The sequence below is a fragment of the Musca domestica genome, unplaced genomic scaffold (assembly GCF_030504385.1).
Source record: "Musca domestica strain aabys unplaced genomic scaffold, Musca_domestica.polishedcontigs.V.1.1 36, whole genome shotgun sequence".
NCBI lineage: Eukaryota > Metazoa > Arthropoda > Insecta > Diptera > Muscidae > Musca > Musca domestica.
This window is the reverse complement of record NW_026712318.1, coordinates 6,014,487-6,041,486: the sequence shown is the minus strand read 5'-3', so window position 1 is coordinate 6,041,486 and position 27,000 is coordinate 6,014,487. Positions and strand designations below refer to the sequence as shown.

Here is a 27,000-nt window from a genome sequence, read left to right as displayed (position 1 = left end):
AGTGCTGTTGGAATGTCCAAGGTCTGCGACCAAAATGTTTGCGTGCCTAAGGCTTTAATACACGCTCCAGAATATTTTCGCGATAATATATTCGGCATTTATTCTGATGCCACGGTCGAGTAATACGAGCGGAGAGTGACCATCGACTGTTATTGCGGCCCATACCATCACCATGCCGGCGCTTGAGTTCTGGTGGCCAACCGAAGGTGCACATTTTCAGCTGACCTCTTTGTCAAGTAAACACGATCATTTTGTTTGTTTACAAACAGCTGGACAACGAATGTATCCTCATCGGAGAAAACCAATTTCGGCAGTTCAACACTTTCGGCCTAGCGAAGCAACTCTTTAGCTCTTCTGAGTCTATTTTCTTTCTGTTGCGGTGTAAGTTCTTGCACTTTTTGGAATTTGGCTACGCTACCAGAGAGAGACACAAAAGATTTATTCACATTTTAATGGTGGAGTGCTCTAACGATAGCCACTTCTGGTTTTCCAGAAAAATATAAATAAATCACACTATCACGCTTGAATTCCATCACGAATAACTTTTTTTCTGGAAAATTCTCACCAAAATGCTTTTGTACGCTTGTAAACAATATAATGAGCTGTCACTGGAATAATTTTAACAGCTTTCAGACGAGTTGCTTAGAAATGACAGCAGTCTGAAGTTGGTTGCAGTTTTTTCATGTCACAATGTATAGGTTAACATATAACCTCTTTAAATTGAAAATTCCTTCATATTGGAAAAAATAAATCTGAAATGTCTATTTATTTGATTTGATTTTGTACATGGACAGACTATAAGTCTGATTTCAATTATCATTGATACGGTGTATAACTTACAGTTAACCTCAATATGTATATAAAATCCTTATCTCTAAATTTGCAATTATTTATCTATCTCTTCATCAGAAATGATTCAAACTTAATGGAGTGATTCAAAAGCCGATGCTATGTATGAAAATTAAATGGGGGATTGCTATTGCTGTTGCTGCTGTCAGCCGAACTTAAGGTTTCTGGAGTGGCCGCCTCCTTAGTCTGTAGACGTGAAATATTGGGATCTCGCTTTTCACGGCGTTCACGATCTTTGTCCTTTTCACGATTGTGCTTATGCTTATGCTTGTGTTTGTGCTTCTTTTTGTCCTTTTTCTTTTTCTTCTGCAAAATTGAAATAAAAAATAATAAATTTCATCTAAAACCCCTTGACATCCACAAACCTTTGAAGAGGCATCCATTTTCTGTCTCAGGTCTCCGTCTGCCCTAGAGGAATCAAAACTACTGTCCATTCGTGTAATTGTAGTCTCAGATATATCAATAATTGTAACTGAATTATCATCTTCATCGAATGCTTCGCTTTTAAGTTTTTTCGTCTCCGAAACATATGTTTCACTTTCAACATGGGAAACTTCCAATTTTTTAACGCCATCTTCGTAAATTTCATCTTTTATTATTTCATTAACAACGGCGATTTCTTCGTGAGTTTCCATTTTGATACTTCCAACATCGGTATCTTCAAATGCTTCGCTTGCTGTACGTTTTATAGCTGTCATAACATTGGACTTGCTTTCTAATATATCCGGTTCATCACGTCGTATCTCTGTTTTAACTTCCGGCAGGACTTTGGGTATGGAGGATGATGCCGCACTGGAAGTTTTCTTTGATGTTCCTTCGCGTATGAAATCCTTATACATACTATTCATTTCGGCCGATTGTAAGCAAAGTGGGCGTCTCGTACCATATAAGGCATAATAAAGATCGACCATGTCACAGCGTAGCTTTGTATCAAATGCCAACTTGTTACTAAAATGAGAGCAAAAGAAATGTTAAGGTATGCTGAATAATTCCGGTAGTTTTAGCATTACTTCATATTGCTCCAAAGCCTCTCCACCAACTCGGGACGGTCCAAACGGCTCTTTGACTCTCTGGTAAAGGGAGGATTATCAATTAATAGCTGAGCCAATGCATGGCGAGCTGCCGGATCCGGATCTGTCTCCAGCAGAGTTATTAAATGATCCAAATCTTCCCAACGACCATCGACTTTAACAAAATCTACCAAACATTCCATGGCAGCAACTCTTAGATCCAGATACTGGCCATAAGCGGCATAGCAGCGATAAATATTGGGTAATGAGGGCAAATGGCCACATTTCTGGAGCTTTCTTATGACTTTTAAACACGACACCGATACCATGTACTTGTATGAAGGTAAATGTTTTTCCAAATTCAATAGACGTGTAACCTCTTCCAGAACAAGCCTTTTGGAGTGGTCATTAAATTATCAATATGAATTAAAAATAAACAATCTACGTCAGCTACTTACTTTGCATCTGCTGAAAGACTATCCGAAGTGATGGGTGTGCCTCTCAAAACCACTGATACAACTGGTGTAATTGAATGACCTAAAGCATTTACCAAAGCAGACCTATAGTAGACATCACTGTAATGATTACGTGTATTGTCATTGTATTTGAATAGATCGAATAGAAAACGCAAGACTTCCGGTGGACAGATACCATGAGATGTGCGAAGACCTGAAAGAATCAAGCAATTGATTATTCAACTTTTACGTAAAACAAACGGAAAACCTACCAGCCATTGCGACGGGTATAACTTTTTGCAAAAAATACAATTGAAAATTCGAGAAATTATTTTGTTTTATAATGTGCGGTGCACTAAATGAACCAAAGAATTTCCGGAATATATTCAACATAGCAGGTGGACCACTCCACTGAGTAACCATTTGATTGGCCACCTAAATAGGAAAGTATTAAATAACGCCATTGAAAATATGATTGTATCGTACGCCACCTACCTTTGTTAAACAATTTGCTGCCTCGCAACGAACTTTATAGAAAAACTGCTCATTTTCAATGGCATCAGTCAAAGCTGATCGGGTTGCATTCGTGGGATATTTCTCCAAGGCTTTGATAGCCTCAAATTGAGCGGTGACATCACGTTCATGCCTCAGTTGAAATTGCCACTGGAAATCGGGTTGCTCGATATTTAAATCTCTTATCAAAATCATCTCCGGATCTAATCGTATCCACAGTACAGGTGAGTCACTATCATTAGTAAAAAGTAGAAATTAAAAATAATTATACAAAACTATATTGTTTTCAAAATTTTCAACAGAGATTCGGACCGAATTAGGAATTATTGTTAGCTTGGAAAAGAATTATGTCCAGGAAACATTTGCAAGACAATTTCAAGTAAAGGATTTCTCGACCTCTAGTGATTTAACTAAAAACAAGTAAATAAGCTGCCGGGCCGATCTTTGAATACCCTTCACCATTCGGAACGATTTTGGCAATTTTCAAATAAAAATAATAAAATCCGTTAAAAATTCTGTTAAAATCATAAAAATACCGAATGTAGCCGTTATATTAGGGTCTATACGAAGACGTGGACATGCATAGTCTTAAGTATCCATTAGGAGCTTCAAACTCCAAATTTGAAACAATTCCGGTGAATAATGTCACTAAACTCATCAAAATACCGAATATCGGGGGTACCGTTATATGGGGGCTATACGAAGACGTGGACTTGCACAGACAATTTTCTGTCTTAGGCTGTAGTATCCATTACGAACTTCAAATACCAAATTTCAAACATTTCCGGTGAAAAATGTCGCTTAAATCACCAAAATGCCGAAAAAAGGGAGGTACCATTATATGGGGGCTATACCAAATCCTGGGGCTATACCAAAACCTGGACCTACATCACCCATTTTCAATACCAAAAGTCCTGCAGACATTATACACATTTGAGTAAAATTTTTTTAATCTACTTCATATCGTTCGGAAGCTAGAGTGATTTCCACAGACGGTCAGACGGACGGACGGATCAAGAATATATATATATATATATATATATATATATATATATATATATATATATATATATATATATATATATATATATATATATATATATATATATATATATATATACTTTGTGGGATCTAAAATGTATATTTCGAGGAATAATAAACGGAATGACAAACTTAATATACCCTCCATACTATGGTGCAGGGTATAAAAAACTTACTCCATGGGCGATAGATCCATATCGACTTCCTCTCCCGTACATAATGGAATTTTCTTTTTCTTGTTTCGCCGGCTCTTCGAGTGACATGTTATGTCCGCCTTGACCACAACATTTTCGATTTGGAGCATATGCTTGAAAGTACCATCCAACTCTTGTAGTTGAACCAAAAGTGGCCCATTATATTTTCGTACACCCCGTTGATTAACAAAATCTTGACGAATTTCCAGCTCAATTGTATTACGTTTGCGATTGAAAACGGATGTAAGCGAGAATTTCGCATGGCCACCAGTGCGTACCCATTGATCCATAAATACCGACATATCTTTGCCGGTAACCGTGAAAATAGCTTTTATAAAAATATTTGTGGATATGAGCAAATGATGCCAAAGTCCCGAACCGATTTTTGTCCCAGCCGCATTTGTTGCCAAGGCCAGTTGTTTGTTGAATACCTTAAAAAGCAAAACAATTAAAATATGCAAATTATTGGCCAACTTTTTTCCTATTTTCAACCTGTATTAGCAATTCTTGGCCTATACGATTCTCCACCATTCGTATAACCAAATGGGCTTTCCTCCTCATGGCGTCCACATATTTTGGAGAAACCGTGTGTAAACTTTTTATGGGGAAATAGTGAATAATTTCCTGATGTTTGGCTGAGGAAGCCGCCGGATTAGTGCTACTCACAGGCAGCGGTGCAGGAGGCTGGCTACAATCCAAAATAATACCGCCATACTGCTCCTCATACTTCACCACCCTGTCCAGCTCTTTTTGTATCCATTCGCGGTACTCATTGTTGCCAAAACATTTGCGTGAATAGAGGCCACATAAGTACTCCGCAATGCCCTTGGCCAGCCAAGTATCTGACCAATGATGTGACGTTATAAAACATCCAAAAAACTGTTCCGCCACAGCTCTAGACATGAGAGTTCGCGAAACATAAGTTTGATCAATTATAGCTATGCTATGCAAAAGATGTACCGAAGCTATGCTCATTGTGGCATAGGCACTTATATCTGCATCTGCGTGATCTACAAATACCTGTTTGTAGCATGAGAACGGATAGCGGGTAGATAAGGTCTCTTCGAAAAACTCAAAAGCTTCGTGCAAGTAGCGCACAGTGTTCTTGAGCAACGGCAACAGCTGTGGCAAACAAAAGTGTGTTACTTCATGCATATGTGGATCGACATAGATTTCAAAGGGTCCCACGGCTAATGCAATATTTGGAGCACACACTGGCACATTTAGGGAATAGTGAAAAGTTTTCCTACGCAAGTCGGGCGTCATCACCACTTCCATTAGTTCGCCACAAGAAACAGCAGTTAAATGCTTGTCCACAGTAAACTCCAATTTCCATGTACACGGATCTGCAAAACTATCAACGCATGGAAACCACAAACGTGACGAGTTCTCATAGGAATGTGTGTACATATGGGCACTGTTGGGTTGGGGATCGTCGTCATTCGTGGGCGGTATGACAAAATGTATGCCGCCCTGAGGATTCTCCAAAGAGAATTCAATGCCAATTCGTAGCCCACGTCCCTCTTGTATCATATGGTAGCCTTCGGGTGGCACCTGGATCAGCAATTCTCCACAATTTGCATCGGGATCTGTTTTCTGTGCCGCTGTTAAATGGAACTTGGAAAAAGTCTCCAATGAACGGCTGTTGAAAAGAAATGTATAAATATTATGCTCCTATTCTGCATGTTACTTATATGAACATACGTTTTGGCATCTCCCTGGCATATATCCAAAAATGGATCGAAATAAACAAAATCTGCTTCACAGACATCGTTCAGCAACACCCGGTACACACGGCACTGTTTGGCATTCAAACGTATGATTCTTAAATTTTCCTTTGTGGGAACAATTGTTAATTCCACAGCTCCCTGGAAGTATTAATATGTGCAAATAACGTATAAGGCAAATCTCTTTACTTTGATCACTTACAATTATACTTTTTCTTTCGAAACTAATTCCGGTTAAACTAACAATTTGGTGAGCCGTGCTGAAACGAAAAGAAATCTCATTGAAAATTAACTTTTCTTCAGACTGCAGTAGGAAATACTTATAATTTAAATGGTCTCGCCGGTTGCTCCTTAACTTTGAGATCAAGTTCTGGTTCCATTGTGTGTCCTGTGATTCCGAACTAATCCAGGAAAACCATCAATGTACACAACATATCCAGACAACGAAGCGAGACGATTTTATGTCGGCGTCACCACCAAAACAAAACAAATGGTAAGCTTCTTCTTTCTTTGCTACAAGAACTGAGATCCATAATTCGAGTTGCCATATTTTTAATTATCTCATTCCCAAGTGCACATTTCTTTCCGACATTAGATAATGGAATCAAATCCTTGGGTATTGCAATTTTATCTTCAAACCATGGTAGAAAAATGCAGTCATCAATGCTAATGAACATTGACGCGTCAAAATTTTTAAAATGTTTTGTCAAAAACAAGTAGATTTTTATATATTTTATTACACGACGCAAACCGGAGGTTGTTATGATATGCTATTTTCAACAATTTTTACTAATTTCAATAATTTTTCATTCAACATTTTTAATTCCAAAATCGGTTTTACAGTTCATTGTCCCAGCAGCTGTGTCGATACGACTACCTGTATTCTTCTACCATGCTTCAAACCTTACACAAAATTGACAGCACATATGTAAAAGAACATCCCGTCTGAAAAAACCCTTAGCAGTTGGCTTTTAGATTTTGTCTCACAAGCTAACTTTGTTCTCTTGACCACTCTTTTAACATTCAACAAATATATTTGGTATGTACCAGAACTGCAAGAATGTACTACTTTTGAGATTTTGAGATATCATAAAGGAAACATCGGTTATCGTAGTTAAAACTTGTACATTCTTGCACTTGCACTTCACTACCAAATATCTTTGTTGAGTGTTAAAATAACCAAAAGACAGACATAAATATTGTAACATAAATATATTGCGGAAGGTACTTTTATATTTCGCATTGGGATAATGTTTTTCTAGCAGAATGTCACCAAGGCGAATAAACAGTTATTTTTCAACACTTATGGTGTTTATATGAGGTTTTTTGTTACATCATGTTTGAGTTGTGTATGTATGTATACATTAAACAAACATCAACTTAGCGGCATTTATATTATCTCTTTAGGGTGTAAATAAACCCAAAGGTTAATCTTCATTAGTTTAAATTCACCATTTCCCCTCTGAGAACACACTGGGACTTGCCGCAAGTAAACTTGCCTACTGTAAAGTGACTTTCCATGATTACATCTCAACAAAAAGTGTCGCCGTTATCAATTTTACAACGGCTCGGTGAACATTTATACAATGAGTCAGCATTTTTTCACCAGTATACACAATTTCACAAGTTGGCGTTATTACAAGACGTTCTTTACAACTGAAATTATTAATATTGAAATATCTGTGAGTAAGCTATTCTTTTTTAATTTTATTAAAATTGATTTTTAAAAAATCAAACTAATTCCGATTTATATCTGATTTATGCAGCTAGAAAATGCAGATCTTCGTGAAGACCTTGACCGGCAAGACAATTACATTGGAGGTGGAACCTTCGGATACAATTGAAAATGTAAAAGCTAAAATTCAGGACAAGGAAGGCATTCCTCCAGACCAACAGCGTTTAATTTTCGCCGGAAAACAATTGGAAGATGGTCGTACCTTATCTGATTACAACATTCAAAAGGAGTCAACTTTGCATTTGGTCCTGCGTCTCCGTGGTGGAATGCAAATTTTCGTCAAGACTTTGACAGGTAAAACTATTACCTTGGAAGTAGAGCCATCAGATACCATAGAAAATGTCAAGGCAAAAATCCAAGATAAGGAAGGTATTCCCCCAGACCAGCAGCGTTTGATTTTCGCTGGCAAACAATTAGAAGATGGCCGCACCTTATCTGATTACAATATTCAAAAGGAGTCAACTTTGCATTTGGTTCTCCGTCTTCGTGGTGGAATGCAAATTTTCGTCAAGACTTTGACTGGAAAGACCATCACTTTGGAAGTGGAGCCATCAGATACCATAGAAAATGTCAAGGCCAAAATCCAGGATAAAGAAGGAATTCCCCCAGACCAGCAGCGTTTGATTTTCGCTGGCAAACAGCTAGAAGATGGTCGTACCTTATCCGATTACAATATTCAAAAGGAGTCAACTTTGCATTTGGTTCTACGTCTTCGTGGTGGAATGCAAATTTTCGTTAAAACATTGACTGGAAAGACCATCACTTTGGAAGTGGAGCCATCAGATACCATAGAAAATGTCAAGGCCAAAATCCAAGATAAGGAAGGTATTCCCCCAGACCAGCAGCGTTTGATTTTCGCTGGAAAACAATTAGAAGATGGCCGCACCTTATCCGATTACAATATTCAGAAGGAATCAACTCTGCATTTGGTCCTACGTCTTCGTGGTGGAATGCAAATTTTCGTTAAGACTTTGACAGGTAAAACTATTACCTTGGAAGTAGAGCCTTCAGATACCATTGAAAATGTCAAGGCCAAAATCCAAGATAAGGAAGGTATTCCCCCAGACCAGCAGCGTTTGATTTTCGCTGGCAAACAATTAGAAGATGGCCGCACCTTATCCGATTACAATATTCAAAAGGAGTCAACTTTGCATTTGGTTCTACGTCTCCGTGGAGGAATGCAAATTTTCGTCAAGACTTTGACTGGAAAGACCATCACTTTGGAAGTGGAGCCCTCAGATACCATAGAAAATGTTAAGGCCAAGATCCAAGATAAGGAAGGTATTCCCCCTGACCAGCAGCGTTTGATTTTCGCTGGCAAACAGCTAGAAGATGGTCGTACGTTGTCGGATTATAATATCCAAAAGGAGTCAACTTTGCATTTGGTCCTACGTCTTCGTGGAGGAATGCAAATTTTCGTCAAGACTTTGACTGGAAAGACCATCACTTTGGAAGTGGAGCCTTCGGATACAATTGAAAATGTCAAGGCCAAAATCCAGGATAAGGAAGGAATTCCCCCAGACCAGCAGCGTTTGATTTTCGCTGGCAAACAGCTAGAAGATGGTCGTACCTTATCTGATTACAACATTCAGAAGGAGTCAACTTTGCATTTGGTCCTACGTCTTCGTGGTGGAATGCAAATATTCGTTAAGACATTGACAGGAAAGACGATCACTTTGGAAGTGGAGCCTTCAGATACCATTGAAAATGTTAAGGCCAAAATCCAAGATAAGGAAGGAATTCCCCCAGACCAGCAGCGTTTGATTTTCGCTGGCAAACAGCTAGAAGATGGTCGTACCTTATCTGATTACAACATTCAGAAGGAGTCAACTTTGCATTTGGTCCTACGTCTTCGTGGTGGAATGCAAATTTTCGTTAAGACTTTGACAGGAAAAACCATCACTTTGGAAGTGGAGCCTTCAGATACCATTGAAAATGTTAAGGCCAAAATCCAAGATAAGGAAGGAATTCCCCCAGACCAGCAGCGTTTGATTTTCGCTGGCAAACAGCTAGAAGATGGTCGTACCTTATCTGATTACAACATTCAGAAGGAGTCAACTTTGCATTTGGTCCTACGTCTTCGTGGTGGAATGCAAATATTCGTTAAGACATTGACAGGAAAGACGATCACTTTGGAAGTGGAGCCTTCAGATACCATTGAAAATGTTAAGGCCAAAATCCAAGATAAGGAAGGAATTCCCCCAGACCAGCAGCGTTTGATTTTCGCTGGCAAACAGCTAGAAGATGGTCGTACCTTATCTGATTACAACATTCAGAAGGAGTCAACTTTGCATTTGGTCCTGCGTCTCCGTGGTGGAATGCAAATTTTCGTCAAGACTTTGACAGGTAAAACTATTACCTTGGAAGTTGAGCCATCAGATACCATAGAAAATGTCAAGGCCAAAATCCAGGATAAGGAAGGTATTCCCCCAGACCAACAGCGTTTGATTTTCGCTGGCAAACAATTAGAAGATGGCCGCACCTTGTCCGATTACAATATTCAAAAGGAATCGACCCTACATCTTGTACTTCGTCTTCGCGGAGGCTCATTCTAAATTCTCTATCAATGAAAATCCAAATAAAATGTCTATAATTTTCCGTTCTGATGATTACTAGAGATTGAACATTTGTATTATCAACCATTTGGATTTCAATAAATTTAAATATTTCCACACTTAAAGAAATTTTGTGCAATTTTTATTTAAAATTTCTAAAAAAAACTATTGCATCATTTGGACTTAGGAAATTACCTAATTTATTTTATTAATTTTGGGTAATGGGGAATGTCAGTTTTAGATCATTGGCTAAATTCCCGCATTCGACATCGAAATATTGTCGATTTTAACTTGTTTACAAAAAAATTCGATGAAAATGTCTAAATATCGCATGTTAAAGTTAAAATCCATCCAAAATTGTTTTAATTTTCTTTTAATCTGTTTTGGTATTTTGTTTGTAATCGTCAATTTATTTCACGACCACAACGTCACTGGAACCCGTACCAGGCACTCCAGCCTCCAAGAGAAATGTCTTAACTTCTTCGACAGTGACATTTTTCCCCTCACAGATTTTTTCTAGAAAATCTAAAAACTCTTCATAATCTAAACGCCATTTTCTAAAAAAATTAATAATTTTAATAATACTCCCAATACGATTTTATTAAAACAATTCACCTAAATTCCATGTATACCAAACCCGTTTCTGTTACAGTAAATGTTGTTCGCAATAATTTTGCCTGTTCCAACCAATAATCAATTTGTGACAACAAAATGCAATCGTAATCTTCATTGTCCAGGTCCATGGTTACAACAATATTGTTGGCATACAGATGAAATAGGGATTCCAATGTATGTTTCTTAGGTTTATCATCGTCATCTGCCATAATTTTAATTGGACGAACAATTTAGAGACGATGTTGAAAATAATGACAAGAATTACAATATTTTATTTCTAATATTTACGAAAACATGTAAAATTGGAATTGAATACGATTTACAATTTGAACGGTTGAAGGACTATGCAAAGAGACTATACTCTATTCTTCTTAAAACCTGTGTATTTTGTCCAACTGGGAGTGTGTCAACCTTCGAAATTTTTCTCAAAAATTAAAAAATAATTAATGTTTAGACTATAACAATTATTTTAAATTGTTTTTGATGATAATTTTGTTGTCTTATTGCGTATTACCACTATCTTGGAACGTATTTTTTATGGATTGCCTAAGTCTGTCAAAATGCATGACATGCATTTTGTGGTGTTAGTGAAAAATTTGTATGCGTCACACCTACGATGCTTGAAGCAAAATCACCATTTGTTTTTATTTTTCTCGTGCTTGACGTTCAACTTACTTTGACGTGTGTGCGGTTGAGAGATCATGCATATTCTTTCTCATTTGTGACGCTTGGGTGTATAGAGATGTCGGATACGGAGAAAAAACATATTATTGAGTTATTGGAAGTTTACCGGTCGTTGCCAGCACTTTGGGATGTTAAATCTGAAGAATATAGCAAGCGGGCTATTAAAGAAAATCAATATGAAGTTTTGATGTCGAAATACCGTGAACAATACCCAAATGCCGAGAAGAAAGACTTGACAAGAAAAATAAATACGTTGCGTACTAATTATAGACGCGAATTAAAGCGAAAAAAGGATTTGGAGAAAAGTGGAACAGGTGGAGCATTTAAAACTTCTCTCTACTACTTCGATGCATTGAGATTTTTAGATGAAATTGATGAAATTGAAACCCCAAGGAAATTTAGTAAACCCCGATCATTTCGAGTAAGTACACGTATTATTATGAGAAATGTTATTACATACAGGGTGAGATAAAAACTGCAACAAAGTCAAACGCCTTAATTTTTACATTTTTTTAAATTGTATTGAATGAGAGCAAAAAATTTCGAATATTTTTAGCATAAGTTTAGATTTGTTTGACTTGGTCACCTTTGGCACGAATTATGTCCTTCAAACGGCCAATGAAACCGCCACTCGCTGCCAGAATGATGTTCTGCGGTATTTTGGCCCATTCCCGGTGAAGTGCATGCTTGAGGTGATCGGCACTTTGGTATTTTTAGCGCCAACCCTGCTTTCTAAACGGATTGGTATCCGGAGATTTTGGTGGCCATTGTGCGCTGGAAATGAAGCGAGGATCCTCATTCTTGGGTGGCGCGTGCTGAGTGCGATGGTGCTGAGTCCTGTTGAAATTTCGAAGGTCTGCGGCCAAAATGTTTGCGTGCCCAAGGCTTTAATACACCCTCCAGAATATTTTCGTGATCATATTCGGTATTTATTATAATGCCACGGTCGATTAATACGAGCGGAGAGCGACCATTGGCTGTTATGGCGGCCCACACCATCACCATAGCCGGCGCTTGAGTTCTGGTGGCCAACCGAAGGTGCGCATTTTTAGCTCACCTCTTTGGCAAGTAAACACGATCATTTTGTTTGTTTACAAACTGGTGGGCAACGAATGTTTTCTCATCGAAGAAAACCAAATTTGGCAGTTCGCCACTTTCGGCCAAGCGAAGCAACTCTTTTAGCATTTTCGACAACTCGACGTGTCCAGCTCAGGCAGTAATTACATATTTTCTGCTCTTCCGCAATCTGAGCAAATGGTTTTATGAAGTTGTCAGTTAGTTGGAATGCATCGTCCCCAACAATGACGTATGGAAGGCACAAAGAGCTAATTCAGGACTTGCATCTCGATTTTCAAAAAAAATCTTTATAATAGAAGTAAGAAGAAAGGCATCTCCATCAGAAATTCTACCATTATGCCAACTATAGTTGGCATTTACAGCAGCAAACGCTGAAGAACTTTTTATAGTTATAATAAAATGAATCAGATCTTTATGGCTTTGTTATGGCGAAATGTTTACAGTACACGGCGCCTAGAAAATGGTAAAAATTCCACATTTCACCATTATTCTTGAGTCTCTGGGATCGGTAATTATAAAATATTTACTTCATTGTCTCTAATCATTTTTTGTATTTCTAATTTAGCCTGGCAAAGGATCTGTACCAAAGAAAAAGAAGACTTCTGCCACCAACGAGCTAGTTATCCTTGCAACAAAACGTTTGAAAAAAGCAGAAGTTTCCAATCATAGCATTGCGAGTGTATGGGCAGAGAAGCTTTCGAAAATTGACCACATTCAGCGAATTTTTGCCGAAAAATTAATAAACGACGTTATTTTCCATGGCGAGTTGGGTCTTCTAAATTTTAATACTGGGTTAACCAATACAATTGCCTTTTCGGACGAAAGCCGTTCTTCAACTCCTCCAATCAAAAGTTACGAGGAAGAAGATAGTTTGTAATCATAAATAAATAAAGATGTAAATAAATAATATACAAACAAATCTTACCTTATATATTCCTTTAAATATGTAATAATAGCTTGCATGTTCCACAACTGCAAGTATGTTAAAAATTTTACTACGATAACCGAGTTTCCCTTTATGATATGGAAAAAATTGCAGAACTATTGGATTCTTGCAGTTACTGAAACACAGCAAAAGTTTAAAACAGAACGGGCGGATAAAGCACTTGAAAATTTTATATCTCAATATAAAATGACATCCTGTGACAGTATATCGCAGTTTAGTTGATAATCAAAGACTTGAGGGAATAACTTCACGTATGTTGGTATCTCTTTTTTAGTTAAAGGCTCAACAAGGCTTAGTAATTTCTCGTAAGTGGAACTATTTAAAAACGTTTGTCAATGACACTTAATTCAACTAATAAATTTTCATACGTGAATTCATTTTCATTGTTGTACCACTTTTTTATCCAGATGCTTTTATTTCTCTTATTGTTTTCATTCTCTTTTTTTTTAATGGTTGCATGAACCATGTGTGCTGAAAGATTTATGTACACGTTTTGATGTTATTTATTTTGATCGTGTACGGGGCCCTTTACCTTTCTCTCCTATAAACTCGCATAATGAGAATTGGAGACAAGTATAATGTAAAGGTATAGTATGTGTCAGAATTCTGCCATTTTGCGTTTGGCAAAATAAATCCAGCAAAGAAATGTCAAAAATCTGAAACCGACCTCAATAAAATTTGACTAAAATTGGTAACAATTGTTGCAAATTGTAAATGAATCTCGTCTGTTAATACCAAAGATTTGCAAACGAGAGCGATTTGAGAGAACAATTTTGACAGTTTATTCACAGAGAGTTTAATAACATTTTTAGACAAGCGTCATTAGCAACACGTTTAAAGGATTCCGGGGAACACATCAAATCAATCTTTCTTTTATTGCTCACATTTTTATTATATTGCTAATTTCCTTTTTATTCATAAAACTTTTACAATTGGTGGTGCTTTCTTTCTTGTAAATTGGTTTGTTTTGACAAATCAGCCGATTAGTTGCAGGAATACAGTCTGTTTACTTTTCACATTTTCCTTGTAAAAGAGAATAAAGCTACCTTACTCTCTCAGAAAGTAGTTGCTGGACATTTCCTGCAGGAAAAGTAACCAGACACACCTATTATGTACAATAAACCACAAGTCATAACCTTCCATTCCGCGTAGGCGTCGAAAAAAAAAATAACAATACACAAACATTAATAGAGGGTTTAAACTTATTTATTTTACGTTTTATTTACAATAAATGGTATCGTAATTATAAGAATCAATTTATATATAATTATAATTTTCGTTTAATATTAAATGTTGTTATCGAAATTATTTTTCTGTTTGTTTTGTTTATAGCAAAAAAAAAAAAAAGAAAGAAAAGAAAAATAAAATCGTAAATTGAGATAAATTACATGTTTGATGCTTCCTTCTTCAACTGTTGAGAGCCAAAGAAAAATATAACGTTTTAATATATGCGCATATAAAAAGAAAGTACAAAGATATAATAATGTATTTATAAATATTGATAAATGTATTTTTTAGGTGTATATATAAAATGCTAAAATAAACCTTTACGAGAGAACGGGGGGAGGGAGATGATTGTATTTATTTCTATAAATTTTGATTTTATTTTTAAATGTAACAAACAAAAAAACTTTTAAATAAACGATTGGACGCCAAAATTGAGGTTTGTTTTTTGGGGAAGAAGAACTTAAATAAATAAAAGCCAAACGGAATTAGGGAGGAAAAACATGTCTAAATGAAGATGTTTTGAACAAGTATTGCAAGCAAGATTGAAACTATACGCGAAACTTTAATGTAATTGCTAGTCGCTTAAAAGCTGAAAGAATATAGAAAGTGTATACTTGAATTAAATAGGCCGAAATGAACATGGTCACTTTTATGAATTGGTATTTGAATATTGTTCCATTACAATGTAAAATAGAAAATAACCAGGGTAATTTCAATTTAGATTTTTTTATTGAAAATTGGAAATATACTAATTTTTTTAATTGTCTGTGTATTTATGTGTGTTAAAGAGTGGCTGATGTTTTGTTTTAAGGAAGAAAGGAAGGGATAGAGTTAGAGATTCCTCACTTTTTTTTTTTGTTTTGCAAGATAACGTACATAATACACACATATGGCATTTTTGTTTTAATCGAGAATGATAGATGATCACTGCTTTTATTGTGTCATACCATTTTATTTATTTATGCTACTATCACCAGCATCATCTAGATGTTGTATTCAATAATGCTGCAGCTGTTGCTACTCATTAATTAGTTGCTTCGACTTCTATTTTTATAACAGAGTATATTAAATACTTTTTTTTGTTTATTTGCTTCAATTAAATTAAATTTTTAATGTATATAAGAATATGGGGTGTATGATGTTTATGCGCGGATCTTTCTTTGTATGTATTCCGTACTGTATATTCTTCTTCTGTTTTACATAACATTTTGTTTGTTCTTTTGTAATTACACAATTGCATTTGTGGTTGCTGATGTTGTTGCTGTTTTTTCTCATATTTTAAGTGTAGAAAACATGTAAATTTTATGTGTTTTGGTTGTTTTTTTTTTTTTTACTTTTCAATATAATATCAAAAGGAATGCTGCTACAAAAAGCTGGTTGAATACGTTCTTACATAGGTCCATCGACATGGCTTACTTTCAAGCGGAAGTAATAAAGCGAGCGGCCGCATAAGAAGGCGCCAATTAAAAATATTCCAATATATGCTACATAAATGCCCGCATGATCCTGTAATTATGGAAAAATGTTAAAGTAAAATATAAACATTTATTCGAAAACCACTAAGGAAAAGTCAAAAGTCGGGCGGGGCCGACTATGTGATACCCTACACCACTATGCATATTTAGTAGAGCTCCGTAACAAGAGCATTTATTTTGAAGTAGATCATACCACCTATCAACATTTGGCTTTAGAGAAGTTACAGTCTCGTTTCAGAGGCAAATAATATACAGGATGAGAAAAAAATCCGCAAAAAGTCAAATGCCATAATTTTTACATTTTTTTTTTAATTTTATTGAATGGAAGCAAGAAAATGTCGGAAATAGCATCAAAATTTCGAATATGTTTAGATTTGTACGAATTGGTCAACTGTGGCACGAATTGTGGCCTTCAAGCGGCCAATGAAACCGTCACACGCTGCTCGAATGTTGCTCTGCGGTATGTTGACCCAATCCCGGCGAAGCGCTTGCTCGAGGTGATCGAAACTTTGGTATTTTTTAGTACCAACCTTGCTTTCCAAAATAATCCAAACACAATAGTCAAACGGATTGGTATCCGGAGATTTTAAGGGCCATTGTGCGCTGGAAATGAAGCGAGGAACCTCAATTTTTAAACTATTCTCGGGTTGGGCGTGCTAGTCCTGTTGGAATGTCCAAGGTCTGCGGTCAAAATGTTTGCGTACCCAAGGCTTTAATACGCCCTCCAGAATATTTTCGTGATAATATTCGGCATATATTCTGATGATATGATGGTCGACCATCGGCTGTTATGGCGGCCCACACCATCACTATGGTCGGCGCTTCAGTTCTGGTGGCCAACCGAAGGTGCACATTTTCAGCTGATTTCTTTGGCAAGTAAACACGATCATTTTGTTCGTTTACAAATTGCTGGACAACGAATGTTTTCTCATTGGAGAAAACCAAATTCGGCAGTTCACCACTTTCGACCAAGCGAATCAACTCTTTAGCTCTTTTTAGTCTATTTTCTTTCTGTTGCGGTGTAAGTTCTTGCACTTTTTGGAATTTCAATTGATATACCACCCCGAGCTCATTTTTCAATATTTGCTGAATGGAATATTGCGATATGCTCAGCTTAAGAGACATTTTTCGGCCACTGCGACGCGGGTTTCAATCATGTCGCTTCTTTACTTTTCGACCATTTCTGCTGACGTTGCTGTTTTCTTCCGTCCACTTTCTTGACGACGAGCTAGGCTAACAGTATCGCGGTAACGAGCGATGGTACCGGGCACAAAAGATTTATTCACATTTAAATGCTGGAGTGCTCTAACGACAGCCACTTGTGGGTTTCCAGCCAAATATAAAGAAATCACACTATCACGCTTGAATTCCATTACGAATAACTTCTTTTCTGGAAAATTCTCACCAAAATGCTTTTGAACGCTTGTAAACAATATAATGAGCTGTCACTGGAATAATTTTAACAGCTGCCGGACGAGTTGCTTAGAAATGACAGCAGTCTATGGGTATGGGAGGCAAATCCATTTCTGAATCGATTTTCACTAAATTTGACGGGGACATTTTAATCTTTTATACCAAATAACATTGCTATAGAGTTTGTGTGATATCACTTCGAGAAGAATTATATTAAAAAATATATATCGGAGCCGAGTTCCACAAAATGGAAACGTACGTCCCGAAATTCACTCCATTCGAGCTGATATTAGCCATTTGGTGCACAATAAACCTGATATTGTATAAAGATATATATGGGAGCTATATCCTAATCTGAACCGATCTTGATAAAATTTGACAGAGGTACATCCGAGCAGTATCTGATGAACTGATTTTTTTTTCCAAATTTGATGTACTTGCTTCTAGACTGAATTCGGTGGGATGTACCAAAATTCAGGACATCTCGACTTATATTGATCATTTGGTGCACAATTAACCCGACATCGGTTCAAGATATATGGAAGATTTTTTCTAAATCTAATCCGATTATCACCGGTTTCAATAGGGTTCGTCCTTTGGCCAAACAAATATTTTTTTGGAAAATTTCAGCTCAATCGGATAATTTGCATTTTGTTCACAAGAATACATGGACAGACGAACGGACGGACTGACATGCATTAAACGACCCAGAAAGTGATTCTTTCAAGATCCTCAGAAGTAACTATAAGACTATCTTGCTTCCTTCTCCATGTTACAAACAAGTGCACAAATACATAATATGTGGTGTAGGGTATAAAAATATAATTTTTTAAATATTCTTTGGTAACTGCCCTTTTTTTAGTTTTTGTATCAACTATCTGAACTTTTGCATGCAATTCTATTAAATATACTTCTTTATACTTACTTGAGCATATCTGTGGGTACCAACGGTAATACCAATAGCAGTAATCAAAACAATTAAACCTATAATAATGAAAATAATGCCACGACCAAAGGCGAAACGTGAGCCCACCGATGACACTTTTCTGCAGTGTGGACAGCGGGCCAACGAATTGTGAAATGTGTTAAACTGGAAATAACAATACAAAAATATCGAATGAGAACCATTTCAACTACTAACTGGCATGTAGAGCAACTTACCAAAAATGTATCAGAGCAATGTCCACAAGTTACACGACACATACCCGGCATTGTGGGTACGGGTGGTGTTACTGGACTGGGTGCCAAATTGATTATGCGCTTACAATTGGGACGTGGACATGCAATGCGTTGAGATGAACTCTTGCAAATAAGCAAACAATTACATGGGCAACGTACATATTTTTTACCAGGTGGTGCATTACGTATTGGCTGTAAAATATAAATAATTATTAATCTTTTGGTTTGGATTGAAAAGTACTTTTTCTCTTACTGTAGCTTCGTTACACTGAAGACACTTGACAACATGTTGATCACGTTTTGATGTTATATCAATCATACTTTGGCAAACACGACAGGTGACCATAGGTACACCACCAGCGGTACCCTGTTGGTATGGTGGTGGCACTTCATCGGGGCCAATGAAAGGCACATTCGACTGTGGAACTCCTAGAAAAACAATTATGTTATTATTTTCGAATATGTAATATAGGAAGCTGGTAAATGACCTTATACTGAAAAACAAAGCTGAAAACTTATTTTACATGAGATTTGAATTATATTTTCTTCACTTATGATCATTTCTAGAAAACGGCTTGCGTTATTTGGATTCATTTTTAATTTTATTAGTCAATTTTTAATCAAGAGTCAACCAACATATCCCATATTTAAGAAGCTTAATCTAAATTTTGACCCCTTGAGGAGGAGGTAACAGAAGCAGTGGACCGAAAAATTTCATATTTACATCGGAGACCCTGTTGAGAGAAATATTTTGATAAGCCAAGTTTGAAACGAATCACAGACTTATTTCGCATGTTCTAAGAGAAAACAGTGAACCTTTGTGGTGGAGGTAACAGAAGCAGTGGACCGAAAAATTTCATATTTACATCAGAGACCCTGTTGAGAGAAATATTTTGAAAAACCAAGTTTGAAACGAATCGCTGACTTATTTCGCATATTCTTAGAGAAAACAGTGAACCTTTGTGGTGGAGGTAACAGAATTAGTGGACCAATATCTAACATCTTCGAAACAGATCTTATGTTTGTAAAAATATTGGGATATGTGAGATTTGAAGAGAATCGGTTGCTTATCTTGTTTGAGTGACTCCGACGATAACACCCAAGCATGTACTGCAACAAAAGCATATGGTTATGCTGAGGTACGAGAAGGACCATCCCCACTTCATGCAGATGGCACACTGGTGGCAAGAGGAGGCACCCTGTCGCAGTTCTCAGGACAGAATTCTGGCAGGTCTGGATATTTTTCCACTGCGTAGCACTTATATTAGTAGACCACACTGAGGCCGCATAGCTGACCACGGACATATTGCGTTATAAGAGGCCAACAATGTATCCTGGTTTCTCCAATTTATTTTGTCGCAGACAGCTGTGGCCTAGCGGATGATGTGAACATGCTGTCGAATGTGACCCCTAAGATCTTGTGGTCGGATATATGTGCCCCTCGACCGGCACATTCAGCTCTGCTCTCATCTCTGCATAGGTGGCGCATATTTTCATATTCCTCACGTGGAAGTAGGTGGGAGCTATATCGACATCTTATTCGATCTCGATAAAATTTGGCAAAGGCTCTATAAAATATCTGGTACCAAATATCAATGTTGTCGAATGCATATTACGAATGTTAGGGACATAAACACCAAATCGATTGAAACATATATATAGGAGCTATAGCTATACCTGAACCGATTTCCACAAAATGTTATCTACAGGTTGAGATAAAAAAACTGCAACCAACTTCAGACTGCTGTCATTTCTAAGCCACTCGTCCGACAACTGTTAAGCCATTACCCACTCGTCCGCGGGGTAAGGCCATTGTATTCCAAAAAATCCAAGAACTTACACCACAACAGTCAGAAAATAGACTCAAAAGAGCTAAAGAGTTAATTCGCTTGGCCGATAGTGGTGAACTGTCGAATTTGGTTTTCTCCGATGAGAAAACCGTCGTTGTAAACAAACAAAATGATCGTGTTTACTTGCCAAAGTGGTCAGATGAAAATGTGCACCTTCGGTTGGCCAACAGAACTCAAGCGCCGGCCATGGCGATGGTGTGGACCGTCATAACAGCCAATGGTCGCTCTACGCTCGTATTAATCGACCATGTTATCAGAATAAATGCCGAATATTATTACGAAAATATTCTGGAAGGCGTATTAAAGACTTGGGCACGCAAACATTTTGGCCGCAGACCTTGGACATTCCAACAGGACTGCACCATCGCACTCAGCACGCGCCATCCAAGAATGGCTACAAAATGAGGTTCCTCGCTTCATTTCCAGCGCACGATGACCACCAAAATCTCCGGATACCTATCCGCTGGACTATTGTGTCTGGAGTATTTTGGAAAGCAAGGTTGACACTAAAAAATACCAAGCAAGCGCATCGCCGGGAATGGGCCAAAATACCGCAGAGCATCATTCGGGCAGCGTGTGACGGTTTCATTGGCCATTTGAAGGCCATAATTCGTGCCAAAGGTGACCAATTCGAGCAAATCTAAACTTATTCTAAAAGTTGATGCTTTTTCCGACATTTTTTGCTTTTATTCAATAAAATTAAAAAAAAAATAAAAATTAAAGCGTTTAACGTTGTTTCAGATCTTTATCTCACCCTGTGCTTGCTTCTGGACTGAATTCGGTTGGGTGTGCCAAAATCCAGATCATTTGGACTTATATAGGCTATTTGGTGCACAATTAACTCGAAATCGGGGAGCTATATCAAAATTTTAAGCGATTCTAGCCAATTTCAATTACGGCAATTTGGAAAATTACATCTCAATCGGATAATAAATGCGACCTGCATTTTGTTCACAAGAATATGTGGACAGACGGACTGACATTTTTATAATCGGTCAAAATTTAGATATAGCTCCCATATATATCTTCGTCCGATTTACCTTTTATTGTGCACCAAATGTGTAATATCAGCCGGAATAGTATGGAATTTTGCATATACACCCAAATTAGGCCAAAATAAGTATGCTAAATTTGATCGAAATCGGTTCAGATATAGCTATAGCTTCCATATATATTGTTCATCCGATTTGTTATTTTTTTCCACCGCAGCCGTAATATGCACTCTCCAACAACAATATTTGGGGAAATATATCAAATACAGCTCAGAAATATCTTTGTGAAATTTTATCGAGATCGGTTCAGATTTGGATATAGCTCCCATATATAACTTCGTCCGATTTACCTTTTATTGTGCACCAAACGTCTAATATTTGTCTAAATGGGATGGAATTTGGCACTTACAACCGAATTAAGTCTAGAAACTAGTGTGTCAAATTTGGTGAAGATTGGTTCAGATATAGCTATAGCTTCCATATATATTGTTCATCCGATTTGTTAAATTTGTTACCCACAACCGTAATATGCACTCCGTAACAACGATATTCAAGGAAATAAATCAAATACGGCTAAGAAATATCTTTGCCAAATTATATCGAGATCGGTTCAGATTTGGATATTGCTCCCATAAATATTTTTATCCGATTTTAAATTATTTGTGCACCAAATGGGCAACACATGTCCGAATTTAAAAGATATATATGCTTCGGCATATTTAGTCCTTTGATCTTTAAATTATAATTATAATCATAACTTGTGTGATTGAATTCTCCCATAAAAACTTTTAATTGTTATGCGGAGCTCTACTAAATTAGCAAAGTGGTGTAGGGTATCACAAAGTCGGCCCCGCCCGACTTTAAGATTTTTTTACTGATTTTCTTTTATTTTTTTACTTTTCATAATTTAGCAGCATATCTGGAAAAAAATTGTTTACATAAAACAATTGATGCCTTCATATAAATAACAAATATTTGCATTATATTCTTACAAATATTCTAAATGGCATAAATATTTTATTAATGAAATAACCGGCTATGTTGTATGTGTAAATCTTGTGCTAAGTTGAATAACGGTTTTCATTATGGAATTTATAACAACAAATAAATAGCATAGACAGCAAGGCTTGATTGAATGACTTGCAAGAAACTGGTAGAGGAATAAACGTCACTTGAACAGTTAAATAAAATCTTGAGCAGAGATCTATTGTTTTATGCTATGCAACTTATATATAAATCAAACTATTTAGATATTTCGATATATTTATATATGGAGAGTCCCATTTTATATTATACGTGCTCCTTGTCATCATTTTTACTCCAAATAATATTCAACGAACAAAGGGTTTTATTAAAGAGTTGATTATTTGGCCTGACTGATAGGGCCCAGTGTGAGTATATTGGTACACACATGATTATAAACAAAAAAGAAAAAAATGAATTCGAGTGTCTGTTGTTTGGCCCATAACAGCTTCGAAACGTGATAACTCAATGAATGAGTCATAAGTGCAAGCACTGTGTTATTTATACACATAAATGTGTGCATGTTGGTGTTGTATCACTCACAAAAACAACAATTGTTACAATGTTATTGTTGTGATATGCGGCAGAATGCAGAGTGTTTTATGTAGGTAAAGAAAAATAAGAGTTGTTTCTCGAACGGTTAAATGCAATAGCAATTAATATGCGTAAGTGCGTGTAGGTATTCAAATATGATTGGTTTAATTTGCTAATCAATTAATAAATTTAAATAAACCTTTTTGGCAACCTAAAAATCAGCAATGAAAATGCAAAGCCGGTTCGGAAGGTCGGTATATGCAAGTACGATATTAAAAACATGTAGTTTGGGGAATACCATTTTATAAGGGATATACATGAAATGTTTTGGAGTGACAGTTTTTAACCACGAAGAAGAGGAAGTGTAAAATCACAGAAGTTTTTGGGCAAGAAAATGGGATTGAATTCCAAAAACGGTGCAATGTACTTTATTTATCAGATTTGTGATGGAAGCCTATTAGAATCAATTTGAAGAATCAAAATTGGGAGCAATTTTAATATGAATATCATGATTTCTATAAGCAATACTTTAAGAACTACAAGAGCTAACAACATTTTATGCATTAATTTACAGAGGCAAGTGTGGACTATAATTTGGTATCTACAGGGTGAGATAAAAAAAACTGCAACAAAGTCAAACGCCATAATTTTTACATTTTTTTAAAAATGTTATTGAATGAAAGCAAAAAATTTCGGAAATAGCACTAATTTTAGAATAAGTTTAGATTTGTTCGAATTGTTCACCTTTGGCAAGAATAATGGCCTTCAAACGGCCAATGAAACCATCACACGCTTCCCGAATGTTGGTCTGCGTTATTTCGGCCCATACCCGGCGAAGCGCTTGCTTGGAGTGGTCGACACTTAAGTAGTTTTCTGTGCCAACCTTGTTTTCCAAAGTACTCCAGACACAATAGTCCAACGGATTGGTATCCGGAGATTGTGGTGGCCATTGTGCGCTGGAAATGAAGCGAGGAACCTCATTTTGTAGCCATTCATGGGTGGCGCGTTTTCTTCCGTCCACTTCCTTGACGTCGGGCTACGCTACCAGTATCATGGTAACGAGCGATGGTACGAGACACAAAAGATTTATTCACATTTAAATGCTGGAGTGCTCTAACGACAGCCACTTGTGGTTTTCCAGCCAAATATAAAGAAATCACACTATCAAGCTTGAATTCCATCACGAATAACTTTTTTTCTGGAAAATTTCACCAAAATGCTCTTGTACGCTTGTAAACAATATAATCAGTGGAATAATTTTAATAGCTGTCGGACGAGTGGCTAAGAAATGACAGCAGTCTGAAGTTGGTTTCAGTTTTTTCATCTCACCCTATATAACTTATTACCGCAAAATGGCCAGATATTCGAATTCTGGTGGCTTCCAGTAAAAAAATAATTTTCTTCTATAACAATAGAACTGGATATTCGGATTTTTTTTTATAATTTATATAATAATATTTTTATAAAATTATATTGCCCCTATCCGGATCATGTATCTGAACTTTGGTGTAGAATTACCGGGTATCTCCCAACGAATCAGGGTAAAAAAAAAACTACCTATGATAAAAAATTCCAGGCCAATCCGAGTACATCTCCTAATCTCAACTTAAGCCATAACTTATATGATTAAATTGTGAGATAATGACATTTTTTGGCGATTTATCACAAATCGAATCTTGAATTTTACGACACATATAATTTCATATTATAAAAATAAGGGTATAGTGAAGATGCACTACACCCAAACAGTACAACGCCCTTGCTTGCGAAAGAATGAGGTTCGAAATCAATTTGTAACATTGTACTGGGTACATATTGGAGGTACACAAACATTCACATTACTTGCATTAAAATTATAATAATAGAAAAAACAACTCCCCTGCAATAGAAGGTGTTAAAATCAGTCCTTGACAAGATAGATGATTTTTTAAGTGTACTACTATTGTTTGAAATCACCTACAAGCTCATTTGCAATATTTTACTACAGAACATGGAACACATATTGTTTGTCTTTTAATGCTGTTATCGCATGGAAACAACTTGTCCAACAAAGATTAGGCAAATGTAAACAAATTTTAACTGATAAAATGACAATTTTCAAAAATTTAAACTGATAAAATAACAGTTTCCTAAAAATTAAACTGATAAAATAACAGTTTTCAAAATAAAATGAATAACAAATCCTATGCAGAGAGAATAGTTAAAAGCAATGGCAAGTAAGCGGTGATAGCAGTAATTTTATCTAGTCAGCTGGGTGTAACTTGACGAGATTGAATGAAAAAATGTGTCTTGGTTGACAGATGAATGAATATAACTACTACAATCGATGCACTTTTGTGGTTTCAACCACATTCAATGATTGAAAAAAATAAGAAAAAAAAACAGGAAAAATAGGTAATAAACTGTAATTTTTACACCAACAACCATATACGGTTATTGAACCTCTACTTACCATCTGTCTGCTGCGGTTGTTGCTGGGAAGGTGCTACACCCGCATCGCCGCTAGCCTGGGTTTGGGGACCGGCACCCGCTGCAGAGGTGTACATCGAAGTGTTTTCCTCGTTCTTCAATAGACTTTGTCTTTCGGAATCACCCATTTTGCTGTTCTGCTCTTCTTTGCTTGCAAGGAATAATATAAAAACCAATCAAAATTTCTTTTGTAATTTTGTAGTTTTTCTTCCTTTTTTGGTTTATTTGTTCTTCTTTGGCTTTGTTGTTATTGTATACACGTCACAGTTTGGGTTTATTCCACTTTGTTCTTTCTATTGTTTTTTTTTGCGTTTTATCTAATATTATGTATTTTAATTGTGTTTTTGTTTGATTGGAGAAGAATGCCTATAAGAAAGAGAATGTGACAAATTGAAAACAGCAAAACTTAGATGATGGTGTCCATCATCTCATATAATTCACTTGCACTTCACAAATAAAATTGCAGTTCCTTTGTTTCCTCTTTCTATGGGAGTTTTTTTATTCAGCAACTTTATTCACAATTTTTCATGTTCGATTTGCATATTTTCACAATATTACAAGTTTGAACTTCGATTCGTTGCATACCCACTTCAAACTCAACTCAATTAATATGAATAATATGCATTACTTCTTCAATAAATCTGTTTCTCTATTTTTCATTTATCGCTGACTATTGCCTCCAAAGACCGCAGCTGCGTAAAAATGACGGCGGCAGAAAATTAAAACTATGGGCGATTCACAAGTGCTGTTATTATTTAACTAGACTCTACTACATATTTAGATGTAGGAAAATGATGCAAAAAAAAACTATTGAATGGAAGGCTATACAAACACATTAAGTTTAGGGAAATGCCAAATTGATTTTGGAATATTTTGGCGAATTAAATAAAGGCCGACTGCGGCCGTTGAACAAAGGCGTCCATTTACTTTCAACAACAACAAATTGAACGGCGTTTGCGGATGGGCTTTGTCAAGAGAGGAGGATTTGCATTTTCGGCCAAAAGGAGCACTTTACCGAAATTGGTTTTTAGATTTTATTGTTTCCACCAACTTCAGAAAATTTTTGTTTACCTTGATCGTATATAATATAACGTTTTCCCGTTTCGTTATAATTATTGCAATTTAATTTTTTTTTTCTGCACAAATTCAGCACTGCAAATTCTACAAATTGATTCTCCGAATGAAGGACGATTTGCACAGAATGTCATTTTTCATTGTTGAACAGTTGCAGATAGTAGTAGTAGTCTTCATATGTAGTACTTATATTAGTACGTAGTAGTACTGTCAAATATTCAAAAGTAGTGTATACACTGTCGATCATGTTTTCCAGCCAATTGATCGCACGTCTACAATATAGAATGTTAACCAGAACCAGAATGTTAAGCTGTTGGGACAAAGAACTTTCAAACTAGTTATGGAATTGAAAATGTTGAATGA

The 27,000-nt window shown here is 36.4% G+C and overlaps 5 protein-coding genes across 6 annotated transcripts; 2 read left to right on the top strand and 3 right to left on the bottom strand.

Annotated features, from left to right (window-relative positions):
* Window positions 1–737: 737 nt before the first annotated feature.
* LOC101895826 (transcription initiation factor TFIID subunit 2) lies at window positions 738–6,272 on the bottom strand. Its single transcript, XM_005179861.4, has 11 exons — window positions 6,114–6,272; window positions 5,992–6,046; window positions 5,767–5,930; window positions 4,555–5,704; window positions 4,045–4,493; window positions 2,810–3,059; window positions 2,587–2,749; window positions 2,318–2,528; window positions 1,860–2,252; window positions 1,215–1,797; window positions 738–1,155 (listed from the first exon to the last, which is right to left on the bottom strand). Exons 1-11 carry the CDS (start codon window positions 6,167–6,169, stop codon window positions 949–951), a joined length of 3,681 nt encoding a protein of 1,226 aa, XP_005179918.1. The 5' UTR covers window positions 6,170–6,272; the 3' UTR covers window positions 738–948.
* Window positions 6,273–7,317: 1,045 nt separating this feature from the next.
* On the top strand, window positions 7,318–10,208 carry LOC101893413 (polyubiquitin-C). Of its 2 annotated transcripts, none has more exons than XM_059125986.1 (2): window positions 7,318–7,471; window positions 7,556–10,208. In XM_059125986.1, the coding sequence occupies exon 2, from the start codon at window positions 7,563–7,565 to the stop codon at window positions 10,077–10,079; it is 2,517 nt and encodes an 838-aa protein (XP_058981969.1). In that variant the 5' UTR covers window positions 7,318–7,471; window positions 7,556–7,562; the 3' UTR covers window positions 10,080–10,208. The 2 variants fall into 2 exon arrangements, with proteins under 2 accessions (XP_058981969.1, XP_058981970.1); XM_059125987.1 differs by having other exon boundaries at window positions 7,399–7,475.
* A 44-nt stretch (window positions 10,209–10,252) lies between these two features.
* LOC101893686 (uncharacterized) lies at window positions 10,253–11,006 on the bottom strand. The gene is made up of 2 exons (XM_005179847.4): window positions 10,695–11,006; window positions 10,253–10,636 (listed from the first exon to the last, which is right to left on the bottom strand). The coding sequence occupies exons 1-2, from the start codon at window positions 10,901–10,903 to the stop codon at window positions 10,489–10,491; spliced, it is 357 nt and encodes a 118-aa protein (XP_005179904.1). The 5' UTR covers window positions 10,904–11,006; the 3' UTR covers window positions 10,253–10,488.
* Window positions 11,007–11,085: 79 nt separating this feature from the next.
* On the top strand, window positions 11,086–13,374 carry LOC101895651 (uncharacterized). The gene is made up of 2 exons (XM_005179860.4): window positions 11,086–11,799; window positions 13,021–13,374. The coding sequence occupies exons 1-2, from the start codon at window positions 11,311–11,313 to the stop codon at window positions 13,330–13,332; spliced, it is 801 nt and encodes a 266-aa protein (XP_005179917.2). The 5' UTR covers window positions 11,086–11,310; the 3' UTR covers window positions 13,333–13,374.
* A 1,215-nt stretch (window positions 13,375–14,589) lies between these two features.
* Window positions 14,590–26,792, bottom strand: LOC101893850 (type 1 phosphatidylinositol 4,5-bisphosphate 4-phosphatase). The gene is made up of 6 exons (XM_020035492.2): window positions 26,635–26,792; window positions 25,547–25,929; window positions 18,949–19,124; window positions 18,678–18,887; window positions 18,442–18,606; window positions 14,590–16,134 (listed from the first exon to the last, which is right to left on the bottom strand). Exons 2-6 carry the CDS (start codon window positions 25,689–25,691, stop codon window positions 16,018–16,020), a joined length of 813 nt encoding a protein of 270 aa, XP_019891051.1. The 5' UTR covers window positions 25,692–25,929; window positions 26,635–26,792; the 3' UTR covers window positions 14,590–16,017.
* Window positions 26,793–27,000: the final 208 nt, after the last annotated feature.